Source organism: Vicugna pacos, chromosome 9, assembly GCF_048564905.1.
Source record: "Vicugna pacos chromosome 9, VicPac4, whole genome shotgun sequence".
NCBI lineage: Eukaryota > Metazoa > Chordata > Mammalia > Artiodactyla > Camelidae > Vicugna > Vicugna pacos.
The window spans coordinates 41,179,681-41,193,148 of NC_132995.1; the positions used below are offsets into that span (position 1 = coordinate 41,179,681).

Below are 13,468 nucleotides of genomic sequence, written 5' to 3' on the forward strand. Positions count from 1 at the left end.
TCTGCCTAACCTCTAGCTTTAGAACTTCTGAGATAGGGGGCCATACCCCAACCCTAGCACCCCTGAAGCTATTGAGGAACTGTTTCTCCCTCTGAAGCCCAGCAGAAGTTATTTGTACTTGGAAGTACCACCTAGCTCTGGTTTTTGAAATTATGGAGATTTTTCTGAGCAGCTTTAGAGCTAAATTCTCATGTATAATATTTTGCCTGTGGGAAGGTATATTCCATGTTCCAAATAGTTGACTAGACAGACTGACTTTTGTGGATTGTGGTTGTTTTGATTGGGGGGGAAAAGCCTGCCTTATAGTCAGGAGATCAGATCTCAGCTCTGACACAGATTGTAACTACTACTGATTAACCTCCATAAAATGAGGGTATAATACTCATGCAGTGGTTTTCAAATTGTTTAAATGGTTTTATTCTTCAAATAAAGTCTTATGCAAAAAGCAAATATATAAAAAAGGATGAAAGCTAGCTTGGGTGCTCGGTTTACACTGTAACGGGAAATCCAGAGCTCTAACTCTGGATCCTGTTTTTACACATCTGTTACTTAAAGAAGAGTTGTGAGGTTTCTCATGGTTTGAAAACCACTACAACAGTTGATTTTTTTTTTCCTGGAGCACTCCATTCATCAATATTCTAAACCTGAGAATGAGCATATATAATACAAAAGATAAAATTAATCTGTTTCTGAAAGTCATCTCATTCCAGATATTGTAAGGTCTGTTTAACTGTATTTCCCTCCAAACAAGAATAAATTACCATAGGCCAGCAGTAGGCACTTCTTATGGTTGGGTCAGGTTGGAGTCTGAATCTCTTATAGACAAAAAGAGTGATACTTGATTTGGTAGGGTGGATATACGTTCAATTTAGTAGAGCAGAACTATTAGTCTGGGTACCCAGATGTGGGTCAGGAACATAGAAACAAGGATTGGATTATGCAAAAAAGATGGATATTATGCTGTAGTTTTCAGTCCCTCTGTCTCATTTTTCATACATGATAACCAATCACTTATGTAACCAAGGGCCCCACCTGCTCTGCCCAAGATTAATCAGGCTTTCTTGGATATTTTCCTTTCTTATGTGGTAATATGACTCCGGGTATAGGGTTCACCATGGCTTTCCTGGGACCCGAGTAGGAGCCAAAGTAGAAGACGAAAAAAATCCAGTAGGCCAGGGACAAAGTTCTAGTTCTCCCAAAGTCAGAAGAAAAGTAAGTATATCAAGACATTAGAGAAGTCAGGAGCCAGTAGACACAGTGGACCTGAAATGAGATACTTGAGCAAGAATCGGAAACTGGATGGAAGCCTGGGTCAAGAAAATGAACGTTGTGACAGAAGCAACAAGAAGATTGGAGTTGTTGTCTCATTGTTAGGGGTGGGCTTACCAGTTGCCAGATTGAAAAGCTAAAGCAGATGAATAATGAACCCATTCTTTTCTTGCTAGGAAACCAGAGTAAAGTGTAGAACTCAAAAGCACCCCCAAGCAAACACTACATTAATCACCTCTTCTACAGTAAAATAATACTATCAGGGCTGTCTTTTTTAAAAAGCAAGGCTGTCTAAATTGTTACCTTTATTTTCTCAGATTGATATAGTGCTTATGTACATGGCAGAGGTTAGATAAATGGTCAGATGAGATTAGACCTTGCTTTGGGTATCACTGTTACCTTCTTTTGACATAAAATGAAGTTCTTATACATTGTGAAGGTCATGAAAATTTTAATTATGTTAATTAGTAGTAAACTAATTCAAAACTTGGAAAGAACAATGAGATGTGAATTTAGGAAAATTATTTTTAAATGAGTTGTAGCACTTCAATAGGAAGGTAAAGTAGATAATTTTTAGTGGGCTGAAGTGCTTGCCAAGAGAAACCAGTTGTTTTGACACAATAAATTAATGATTCTTTTCTACTTTGATAACCATATTAAGTAAAGTAAGCAAAATACATTGATTCCTACCTTAAGCATTTCATTCATCAAGCAGATTCATCCTAAATCATGAATCTGCTACTTTTTCTCATGTCAGAAAGATTGATGATTGGTGTTCGTAGCTTCTGCATGCTTGATGGAATGGTGAAATGGAATCTTCTTGGTAATAAAATATACTTCAGTGATTAAAAGCTTGGACTTTGGAGGGAGAAAAACTTGTCTTCAGGTCCTTATGATACCACTTAGCTGCTGTGAAATCTTAGTGTCTTTAATCTCCTCTTCAGTATACTCTTCTATAAGGCAGGGATAATAATCCCTACTTCATAAAGATTGTTTTGAAGTAAATTAGGACTTTCAGTTGCAAATAACAGAAACCCAATTCAAGCTAGCTTAACAAAAAATAATTTATTGGCTCATATAACTGGAAGATTAACTGGAATGCTAGCTTCAGACATGCTTCAGCTCAAGCAGTGTTGTCTCAGGGCTTAGGCTTTCTCTTCATCTTAACTCTGCTTTTCTTTCTGTTGGCTTTACTCTCAGGCAGGCTTTCACCATATAGCATCTCTAGCTTTGTTTCATCTCTGTAACTACCAATCCTAGAGAAGAGAACTGGTAAACCAACCCCTCAACTCCTGTTGAGTTGTAGTTCCTTATGTATTCTAAATATTAAATCCTTTTCAGAAATATTATTTGCAAATACATTTTCCGTTCTGTGGGTTATCTTTTCACCTGTTGATAGTGTTTCTTTGATGTTTAGAAGTTTTCAATTTTGAAGTTCAGTTTATCTGTTTTTCTTTTGTTGCCTATGCTTTTGGTATCCTACTTAGGAAACCACTGCCACATCCAGTGTCATAAAGCTTTTGCCCTTTGTTCTAAGAGTTTTGTAGTTTTAGCTCTGTGTTAACTTGAGTTAATTTTTATACATGATGTCAAGTAAGATTCCATCTTTATTATTTTGAATGTGATATCCAGTTGTCCTAGCACCGTTGGTTGAGTAGACTGTTCTTGCCCTGTTCAATGGTCTTGGCACCCCTTGTTTGAAGAGCAGTGATTATATATGTAAAGGTTTGTTTCTGGACTTTCTGTTTTATTCCATTGGTCTATCCTTATGGTCTGTAGGTCTATCCTTATGCTTTGTTGTAAGTTTAGAAACTAGAAAGTGTGAGTCCTCTGTCTTTGTTCTTTTTCAAGATTGTTTTGGCTATTTGGGGTCCCTTGAGATTACATATGAATTTTACGATGGATTTTTCTATTTCTGCCCAAAAATGCCATTGGGATTTTGATAGGGATTTCACTGAAACAGAAAATTGCTTCGGAAAGTACTATGTTCTTAGCAAATAATTAAGTCTTCCAATTCATGAATCCAAGATATCTTTCTATTTATTTATCTTCTTTAATTTCTTTTGTAGTCTTTTATAGTTTTCAGTGTAAAGTCTTGCACTTGGTTAAATTTATTCCTAAGTATTTTATTTTTGATGCTATTGTAAATGGAATTGTTTTCTTGATTTCCTTTTTGGATTGTTCATTACTCGTTTATAGAAATACAACTAATTTTTGCATGTTGATTTTGTATCCTGCAGCATTATTAAATTGTTTATTAGCTCTTTTGGGTTTTTTGTGGAGTCTAGTACTTCTTTTGATCCCCCATTATTCCTCTTGTGATATGAATCTGATGATGGTTGAGGATCAAATGAGATACACATGAAAACCATTATAAACTAGAAGCTTTACGAATGTCAGATTCATGATTTCCAGTATATAATGCTGTAAAGGACTAAAACTCAGGGTTTTTTTCCTCCCTCTGTAGGGAAAAACCCAGTTCTTCCCTACTGGGTTTCCCTCCTGGGAGTCTCCTTTATTACTCACACAGAACACTTTACTTCTCACACTGCTAGTCACCATCTGAAGGTTTTTTCCTCACAACAAGTAATTCTCTGACACCAGCTAAGTGTCCTACAATTTAACTCAATTATAACACTACCTACCTGGAGATAGTGTCATATCCCACAGTTAAAGGCTCAGTCCCACAAGACTTGCCCCACACATCCCGTCCCCAGTCTCCCAGCTTCTGGTCACCTATGCTTCTGACCAACCAGCTAAAAATCTGAGGTTCCACAGAACTCAGGGAAACACTTTCTTACATTTACCAGTTTATTAAAAGATATGTTTATTAAGTTTATTAAAGGATACAGATGAACTACCAAATGGAAGAGATGCATAGGGCAAGGTATATGTGAAGGGACACTTCATCAACCTGGAAACTCTCCGAACCCCATACTTTTGGGACTTTTATGGAAGCTTCATCATGAGGATATGATAAATCATTAACACCATTTTCAGCCCTTCTCCTTCTCAAGAGAATGAGGGGTGAAGCTGAAAATTCCAAGCTTCTAACAAACCATGGCTTGATGTTTCTGGTGACTAGCTGTCATCCAAGAGCCCACCCACTCACCTCATTAGAACCAGAAACACTCCTGTCACCCAGGAAATTGCAAAGGTTTTAGGAATTCTGTGGCAGGAACCAGCGGCAAAGACCAATATATATTTTCTATTATCTCACAGTTGTAACATGTAAAACCAGGTGATTGGTAAGTTTTAGATCAAAGATCTCAATTTAAGGCTTTTATTAGCCATAGGATTTTGGGATTTCATTAAAAAATTATTTATTTTTAAATAGGTTTTATATATATATATATATATATATATATATATATATATATATATATATAGTGAAAACATTCAAAAGGCCCAAAAACTTACACAGTAAGAAGTAAATCTCCTTCGTTCTCCTATCCCCTAGTCACCTAGTTTCCCTTTCCAGCAGTAAATCTAGCAGTTATCAGTTTCATGTGCATCTTTCGAGAGATATTTATATGTAAAAAGCAAAAACATGTATGTCTGTATACATATGTATATATACACACAGCATTTTATGTGAATTGTGACATACACACATAGTACTGTAGTTCAGTTTTTTTTGTTACTTAGCAACGTATCTTAGAGATCTTTCCAACGTTACTTTATAATAGAGTTCTATATGGTATTGTTGTTTCTTTTTTAACTTGAATATATTTAGAGCAAGAGCCACTCCCTGTTGTCTTATAGTTTACTGACTTCATATATTTATGGTATCTGCCTTCCCTGAAGACATTTGAGTTTTCAACCCCTAGCTTGGATGTGTGCTGCAGTTGTGCACCCTAGAATGAAGGCCTTTCATAATTATCTTATGTATTACATAATTACATTTATTTTAATCATTTCCTTTTCAGTTTTGATGAAGCAAGAACACAGAGAAGAGATTGACTTGTCTTCAGTTCCATCATTGCCTATGCCTCATCCTGCCCAGACCAAGAGGCCTTCCTCAGATACAGGACACCTACATGACAGTGTACTGTCAGCACAGAGAAGCTTGGTTTGTCCCATCCAGCAAACATATGCATCCATGGTAACCTCATCCCATCTGCCACAGTTGCTGTGTAGGGATGAGAGTGCTGGTAAAGAACAGCATATGATACCTTCTTCAGTCCTCCACCAGCCTTTTCAAGTCACACCAACACCTCCTGTGGGGTCTTCCTATCAGCCTATGCAAACTAATGTTGTATTCAATGGACCAACTTGTCTTCCTGTTAATGCTGCCTCTAGTCAAGAATTTGATCCAGTTTTGTTTCAGCAGGATGCAGTGCTTCCTACTTTAGTAAATCTTGGCTGTCAACCACCGTCATCCATACCATTTCATTCTTCAAATTCAGGCTCAACAGGACATCTCTTAGCCCACACACCTCAGTCTGTGCAGACCCTGCCTCATCTGCAGTCAATGGGATACCACTGTTCAAACACAGGACAAAGATCTCTTTCTTCTCCAGTGGCCGACCAGGTCACAAGTCAGCCTTCCCCTCAATTACAGCCCATTACGTATGGTCCTTCACATTCAGGGTCTGCTACAGCAGCTTCCCCAGCAGCCTCTCATCCCCTGGCCAGTTCACCACTTTCTGGGCCACCATCTCCTCAGCTACAGTCTATGCCTTACCAGTCTCCTAGCTCAGGAACTGCCTCATCACCGTCTCTAGCCACCAGAATGCATTCTGGACAGCACTCAACTCAAGCACAAAATACAGGCCAGGGAGGTCTTTCAGCACCTTCATCCTTATTATGTCACAATTTGTGTGATCCAGCTTCATTTCCACCTGATGAGACATCTGTGAACATTAAACCTGAACCTGAAGAGCAGGAACCTAACTTTTCAACAATTGGTCTGCAGGACATCACTTTAGATGATGGTAAGTTCATGTCTGTGTTCTTAAAGCAGTGAAGATCCAGGAACTTCCTTCTTTTAAGAGTCATGAGTTACCGTGGATTGCTTCTTGGCATATGGTTGGGCTTTTTAATAAGTTGTTGTTACTAGAAATATGTTAATATATGACTCTGAGAATAGAAATGAACATATGTGCTTTAAAGTTTATTTTACCACTAATATCTATTGCAAAGGGTGAGGCTTTGAGTGATAACCTACCACTCATTTGTGATGGAACTGAAGATAGGAGATTTAGTGGGCATTTTTTCTTTCAGAACATATATGAGGTCACAGTGTCTAGAGAATGGAATTTAGAAGTGTTAATTTAGTAAACATTGCTGAATGCCATCCATTTGCAAGGCACAGAGTTAGATGCTAGAAATACCAGCAGTGTATTAGGACAGAGTTCCTGTCCTTGAAGAGACTCACACAAGTAAAGAACCTACTTCTCTGTGGCCCTGCCAGCTTGCTGAGTCAGATAGTGGTGATGGTACAAGACCAGACTGGTTTGCTGCTGCTGGTACAGCTGTTGGCACCATGATAAAAAGAAGCTGTTTATATAAATGTAGCAAGTTGGTATGTAGACCCGTTTTTATGAAATCAATAAATTGGACTGCAGTCTGGAATATTAGTTATTTCAATAATTAAAAATGCCCCCAAGATAGGATTTTTATGTAATAATTTTAGAATTTATTGGCTTTGTCATTTATATGGTAGTGAAATTTTGTCTATATAGGGATTCAGTGAAAGCTACCTGTAACTGTTGTCCAATATGAAAATTTTGAAACACGGGTATAGAATTTTAGTTCTCTTTCTGATTCTGTATTAATCTATAGAAAAGTAATTCTAGATCAGCCATTTCCTTTACATATCTGGAGAGGTTGAGTTTACTACTTAGTTGCAAAGCTTGTATTAAATTACAAATTCTAGACATAAGGGGAAAGGAAGGTAAATAAAATATGGCAACTGCCTCTGCTGCCTTCCCCTGCCAGGACTTTACTATCAGATCAGTACATGACTATGCAATGCAGTAGGTCTTAGTCACTTACAACCAAGATATAAAATAAGCACACTGGGAGATCATCAGAGAGATAAGAGAGATTCTATAAGAATTCAGCAAGGCTTCTTTGAGGAGATGACGTTTGAGCCAGTCCTGGAGGATATTCATATGTTTTCAGTAAATGAGGGTCAGTCACTTGGCTTTTTTCAAGTGTAGTATCAGTAAATGAGGATCAAAGTGAAAGTCAGACAACATAAGCAGAAACACAGAGCTTTGGGAAAGCATGATTATCTGTAGCTGGAGGGCAGATGGCATAGTAAAGAATGGCCTTCAAAGCCACAAGAGGTTATGCCAGGTCATTTGTGTGTAAACAGAAGGTATATTTGTAAACTGAAGGGACACCTACAATTTGTGTAGCAGATTCACCAATTAAATTTGTTATCTAACTTGACCCTTACTGATCTGCTAGATAGCTATGTTTAGAGAATTAGACTTTCTGAAGGTCACACAAATGATAAGTATCAGAGTTCAGACTGGAATCAGATCTTTCAGTGTAGTCTCTTTCTTGCAGCACTATAGCTGCCTCCTAGCAGCAACAGGCCATGGTGGTTAGAACTCTGTGCTACAGGAGATCCCTCAAGCTTTCTTTAATTCCTAGAGAATAGTGGAACATTCTCCAGGAATGCGTGTGCAGAATTTCACTGCATGAATATATGTTCACAACTGTATCTGATCTGTCATACTTGTATTGGGAGTACTTGAAGGCCCTGGTGTCTGGCTGTTCTCTTTATGCACAGTATGTGTCACTGCCTACTTAAATAGTGATGGATACCAGATAGAGAGGAGGCTACTACTTTGATGCAAAACAGATTTGAAATAGCTACAGGCTTTTTGAAATATACATAGGCTATGAAAATGTTACCTATTCATTCTTTTGGCAGTTTTTGAGTAAATATTCATAGTGTTTTTAAGATTTATATTTAGAATTTTAATCCTTGATCCCTGAAACAAAAGATATGACCTTAAGTAATAACCTACCACCCATTTGTGATGGCACTGAAGACATAAGATTTATTAAGCTGGTCTCATGCGGTGTTTCAGTTCATTTTCTTTCCAAATGAAGAGATTTTTCTTTTTAAAGAGAGACCAAAGCTGGAACCTCCTCTTTCTAATTTACCACAAATTAAGTGATTTTGGGGGGAGGACAGCAAATTGGAACTTTTAGGAAGGTTTTATGAAAACTGTATTTATTTCATCTTTTGAATTTGTGAAGATGTGTTGCAAAAACAGAGAATCTGGAAAGATGAGATCTATGATGGCAAATATAAAAGCCACTTCATTTTTGTTCCATTCACAGTCAAGCAAAGTTCCCAGATTATAGCCCCAAGAGGACAGGGACTAGCTACTGAATTCCCTCATTGCCACCTATCAGGAGACTTGATAGATGCTCAGTGGTGCTAGCAGTAATTTAAGAGGGGGAAAAAGTAAAATACACTCCTGGGCATCTCAGATTATTTGATGTAAAATTTTTGCAAGGTACATTTTAGTGCTTTACTTGAATTCTAAAATGAATTTTTGATATTTGCCTCCTGACTCATTCATTATGTTATATGGATTTGCCTTTGAAGGTAAACTTCTTCTAGGTGCTTAGAAAATCCTACAGTTCTACAGCGTTTTAATATAAATTAATTAAAAAATGACAACATATAGGCCTTGAACTCCATCATATTTGAACTCCATAGTACTTTAATGTCCCCTTTCTGCTAAACGTTAACAGTAAGCCATAATACATGCCAAAAAGGATTAGAAGTACTTAAAGTGAACTTTGCAGTTAGCTCAAGCTCAGGTTTTATTTTAACTTTTCTATATTGTGATAGGTATTAAGTACAAAGTAATTTCCACTCTATACCTAGAAGACACAAGTAAATATTTAAATATGTGTTATACTAGTTAAATGTATGTACCTAATCCTAATAACTTTTTGTTAATCCTGTTTGTTTTATATTTACCCTCCTTTCTTTTATATCAAATTAAATATTAGTACATAAAATATCCTTTTTATTTTTGAAGTTTTTAATTAAGATGGAGTCTGTCAAGAATCATTCAAGTATTACTTGACTGTTACTTTTAGAAATACAGACATCAACACCTTAATTATTTAATTTTATTTTCCCCTTAACGGAGGCACTAGGGATTGAACCCAAAACCTCATGGATGCCAAGTACACATGCTCTACCTCTGAGCTATACCCCTACCCCCAACACCTAAAATTTTTATTATAAATTCAGTGACATTTAATAGAGAGAAGATATTGGTGCACCTCAGCTCAGAAATTCAAGACTTATAGAACTAAAAATACTCTAATATGGCTCCTTCGTTTTATAGATAAAGGATCTGAGTTTTACAGAGCTTAAGGTATTTGTCCAGGGTAACACTGTAACACTGAGTTAATAGCAGAGTAAAGACTAAAACCCAAGTCTCCTGACTCCTAATTCAGTGCTCTAGGAGTTTTTCCAGTATCTACAGTCATGTTTCTCATCAGTTGTGAGTTGAGATTCCAGATGTAGAGGAAGCAGAATAGATGAAAGAAAATGCTGTTTTCTCCGCAGTGTCTTGGTTTGTGAGAGAAGCCAGTGTAATTTTAAGAATATAGATTCTCACTATAGATGAAGTTTTAAAGGCTCTCGACTCTGTCCTTTTTCACTCTGGAATTCCTACTCTGGTGTCCCTAGTGATTTTATATTCCTGTTGGTCTCTTCCTCTCCAGCTTCTTTGGAACATCTCAGGGCCTTTTGAGTTCCAGCCACCCTTGTTTTATGTGGGCTCTGATGCCTCTGAAATCACACAGAACAAATGTAATCTTTCTGTAATAGCCCTTCACGTGTGTGAAATCTTGATCTCTTTCCCAAGTCTTAAAAACACTCCAGCAATGTTCTCCTTCCCTCACCCTCACTGACATGGTAGGTAGTTCCCTTTTGTTTGAACCTTGGTGTTTAGTTCCTTTTCATAGTGCAGTATCCAGAAGGGAACACACTCTAGCCAGCTCAGAGTGGATTGGAACCATCACCTTCCTTGTTCAGAAGACTATTTTATCAGTACAGTGTGATGCCAGGGGGTCTTCTTAGCTCCATGTTGCTGTTAATTTAGTGAGTTGTGAGTACTAATCATTAGTCTTAACTAAATCACATCCCGTTCTCTCCCTACTCCCCTCACCTTCACCCCCACCTGCTACCATGGGTTTTTATATATGCTGTTTTTGGAACCCAAAACTAAACTTTACAGCTATCCTTGTTCAGTTCATTGAGGTTATTTTAGCCCCTCATTTCAGTCTTCCAAGCTCAAAAGAGACCCAGAACCATTTCTCTGTTTCAGAGTAATGTGGCTCCCTCCTCAGGAGGAATACTTCTTGGGGTAGTAGTCACAGCAGAATGCTGACCTTTACCAAGTGATGTTCTCTTTTAAGCAGTCCCCTTGGAAGGCTGTGATGTGTACTTATTCAGCCAATTAGAGTATTGTTCAAAACTCTTTTGCTGCTTTTTCTTTTCTACTTATATGTACCATTGCCCCGCTTGAAAAGTGTGCTACATCTATAAAATTACCACTAAGTTAGTTTTTACTCAGATGTTAAAATTTGTATACCTGGAACTATAACTTTTCCTAAACATTTTTGTGCATTATAGGGTATATGTCCCAGTTTTTGCACCAAGTGATATACATTAAAACAGTACAGAAATATTGAAATTGTCACCACTGTGTTTTAAGCGTTTTAATTAAGATTATAATATTCTTAAACTACTCTGTCTTAGACTTTTAAATAGAGGCCCATTTAATTTGTGATTGAGCTGAATCCAGTTACAACTTTCCATTAGAGTCCCTCATTTCCCTCTTGTCCTCCTTTGTTCACAAACTAACAGAGCCGCAGCTGCAGCTCTTCAGCGGAGGAGAGGATACATGTTAAATATAGCCTGACCTGCTGCTGTGGTGAAAACTGACACTGCCGCTTGCAGGCTCTGTGCAGTAACATGCTGATCCTCAATGTAGGGCAATTGCTAATTTGACTGTAAACAGGGACTCTAGATGTGACCTCAGCTGCTGCAGTTTGTATATAGGTGACAAGCAGAAGAGCTTGCTTTCAAGTAGCAAAGGACTGATAAACACACATTTCAGTTGGTTAACTTGGATGGGGGAATCAGGAGGCTGGTATGGAAGAGCAGAGGTAAATATTACTATCAGTGTTCTATTCCACCTTTTGGATACTCGTTTTACTGATGTTTATTGTATTTAAATAAATAAAACAAAAGAAAGCCAGGCATACCCAATGATAAGAGTGGGTCACAAATGAGGTGTTGAATCACTGAGGGACACAGTAGGGGAGGGAGGTAGATAAAACTGACCTTTCTCTTTTAACTGGGACTCTCAGTAAGTTATGAATCTTCTTTCAGGAGACATACATGTACCATCCAGCCTCAAATGTATTTATGATGAATAATTCCAGAGGCAGAAAGTTCCCACAGATAATACCCATGTAGGTTTTGAATCATGCCTCATGCAGAACAGATCATGACAGGGATTAGGGGCCTGAGATAAAACCACTTTTGGATGTATAATAAGAAAATTTAATTTTCAGACCCAGTGAAGCAGGGGTAAGCATTTGAGAAGATCTTTTATTTCTTATATCAAATGTGTCTGTGTTTCTCATATGGACACATTAATTGTACCCCATTTGAGCAAAAATTTTTCTTTGAATCAGCTTGATACTAAAATCTATACATAAACTGTGAAAAATCCAAGAGAGGTTACCACTAAATAGCCAGCATATCACAGCATATCGTTAAGTCTTCAAAATAAGTTCACTAAAGAAAGTATATTTTAAAATAATTAGTGAATTATGGTTACTGTTTCTTGATAATATAACTTTTTTTGGAGCACTGTGGTAGACACTTTGCTAATAGCTCATTAGTTCTTCCCAACAATCTATGAAAAGTGAATTATTAGCCTTATTTTTAGAGATATGACTCAGAGAGCTTCAACACTTTACCAGTGTTATATGGTGAGAAACACTGGGACTGACATTTTTTTTTCTTATTTTTTATTGAAATGTATTTGATTTACAATGTTAGTTTCAGGTATATAGCAGAGCGATTCAGTTGTACATATACATGCATATTTTTTTCAGATTCTTTTCCATTACAGCTCATTACGAGAAATTGAATATAGTTCCCTGTGCTATACAGTAGGTCCTTGTTGTTTATCTATTTTACAGATAGTAGTGTGTGTCTGTTAATCCCAACTCCTAATCTGTTACTCTCTCCACCCCCACCTTCCCCTCTGGTAACCATAGCTTGTTTTCTGTGTCCACAGGTCTATTTCTGATTTGTAAATAAAAGTTATATCTTTTATTTCTAACATGGATGGACCTAGAGATTATGATAATAAGTGAAGTAAGTCAGACAGAGAAAGACAAATATCATATGAGGTGGCACTGGCATTTGAATTCAGGTCTGTCTGAAATTTAGATCATCGTGCATGTGTTTAGTGGTTTCTGAAATAGCTATAATTGATTACTTTATATAATCTGAAGTCTATAAACACAGTAAACATAGTAATTTTCTGATGTCTGCCATATGTAAGATACAAAGCCAGTGTCTAAAGGTGTATTCTATTTTAAAATTCATATCCTGTTTTTGAGTTCCTTTGGAAATGAATCATTCACAGGAACAAAAATATTTTAAATGAGAGATAAATAACTTTAGGCTCACCAGTTCAGCTTTTGTGGTTTGGTGGCAGTTCTCTGGCTTTGATTACAAGATTACCTTTTGTCAGGCATCTTAGCTTTTGATGGAACTTAGATAAATACACCAAGTAGCTCTTTTCGGTTTGAAGATACCTGATTTTTTTTTTCCTTTTTCTTTCTCCCTTCCTTCCTTCCTTCCTTCCTTCCTTCCTTCCTTCCTTCCTTCCTTCCTTCTTCCTTCCTTCCTCCCTCTTTCTTTTGTACATTTCTAAATCCTACTATTCATTAGCTTGTCTATCTGTGCAGGAAGGAAAAGTATGAAACTTTTTAAAAAAATTTTTTTTCGGGGAGAGGGAGGCAATTAGGTTTATTTTTCTTTGTTTATTTATTTAATAGAAGTACTGGGGATCGAACGCAGGACCTCATGCATGTTAAGCTGGCCCTCTACCACTGAACTATACCCTCCCCTGAAACTCTTTAAGTTGTAGAAGATAGGGTAGGGTTGAGAGTGATG

At 37.1% G+C, this 13,468-nt stretch overlaps 1 protein-coding gene across 6 annotated transcripts in view; it reads left to right on the plus strand.

The window, feature by feature from the left end:
• Positions 1–13,468, plus strand: part of NFATC3 (nuclear factor of activated T cells 3) — a 113,789-nt gene that overhangs the window by 74,321 nt on the left and 26,000 nt on the right. For all 6 annotated transcript variants that reach the window (XR_012075736.1, XR_012075735.1, XR_012075737.1 and 3 more), the window contains exon 9: positions 5,199–6,206. Coding sequence is in view for 3 of the 6 variants with exons in the window: in XM_072967601.1 (XP_072823702.1) it covers positions 5,199–6,206 (1,008 nt within the window). In the remaining 3 variants the exon portion in view is untranslated. The remainder of the gene's footprint in view (positions 1–5,198; positions 6,207–13,468) is intronic.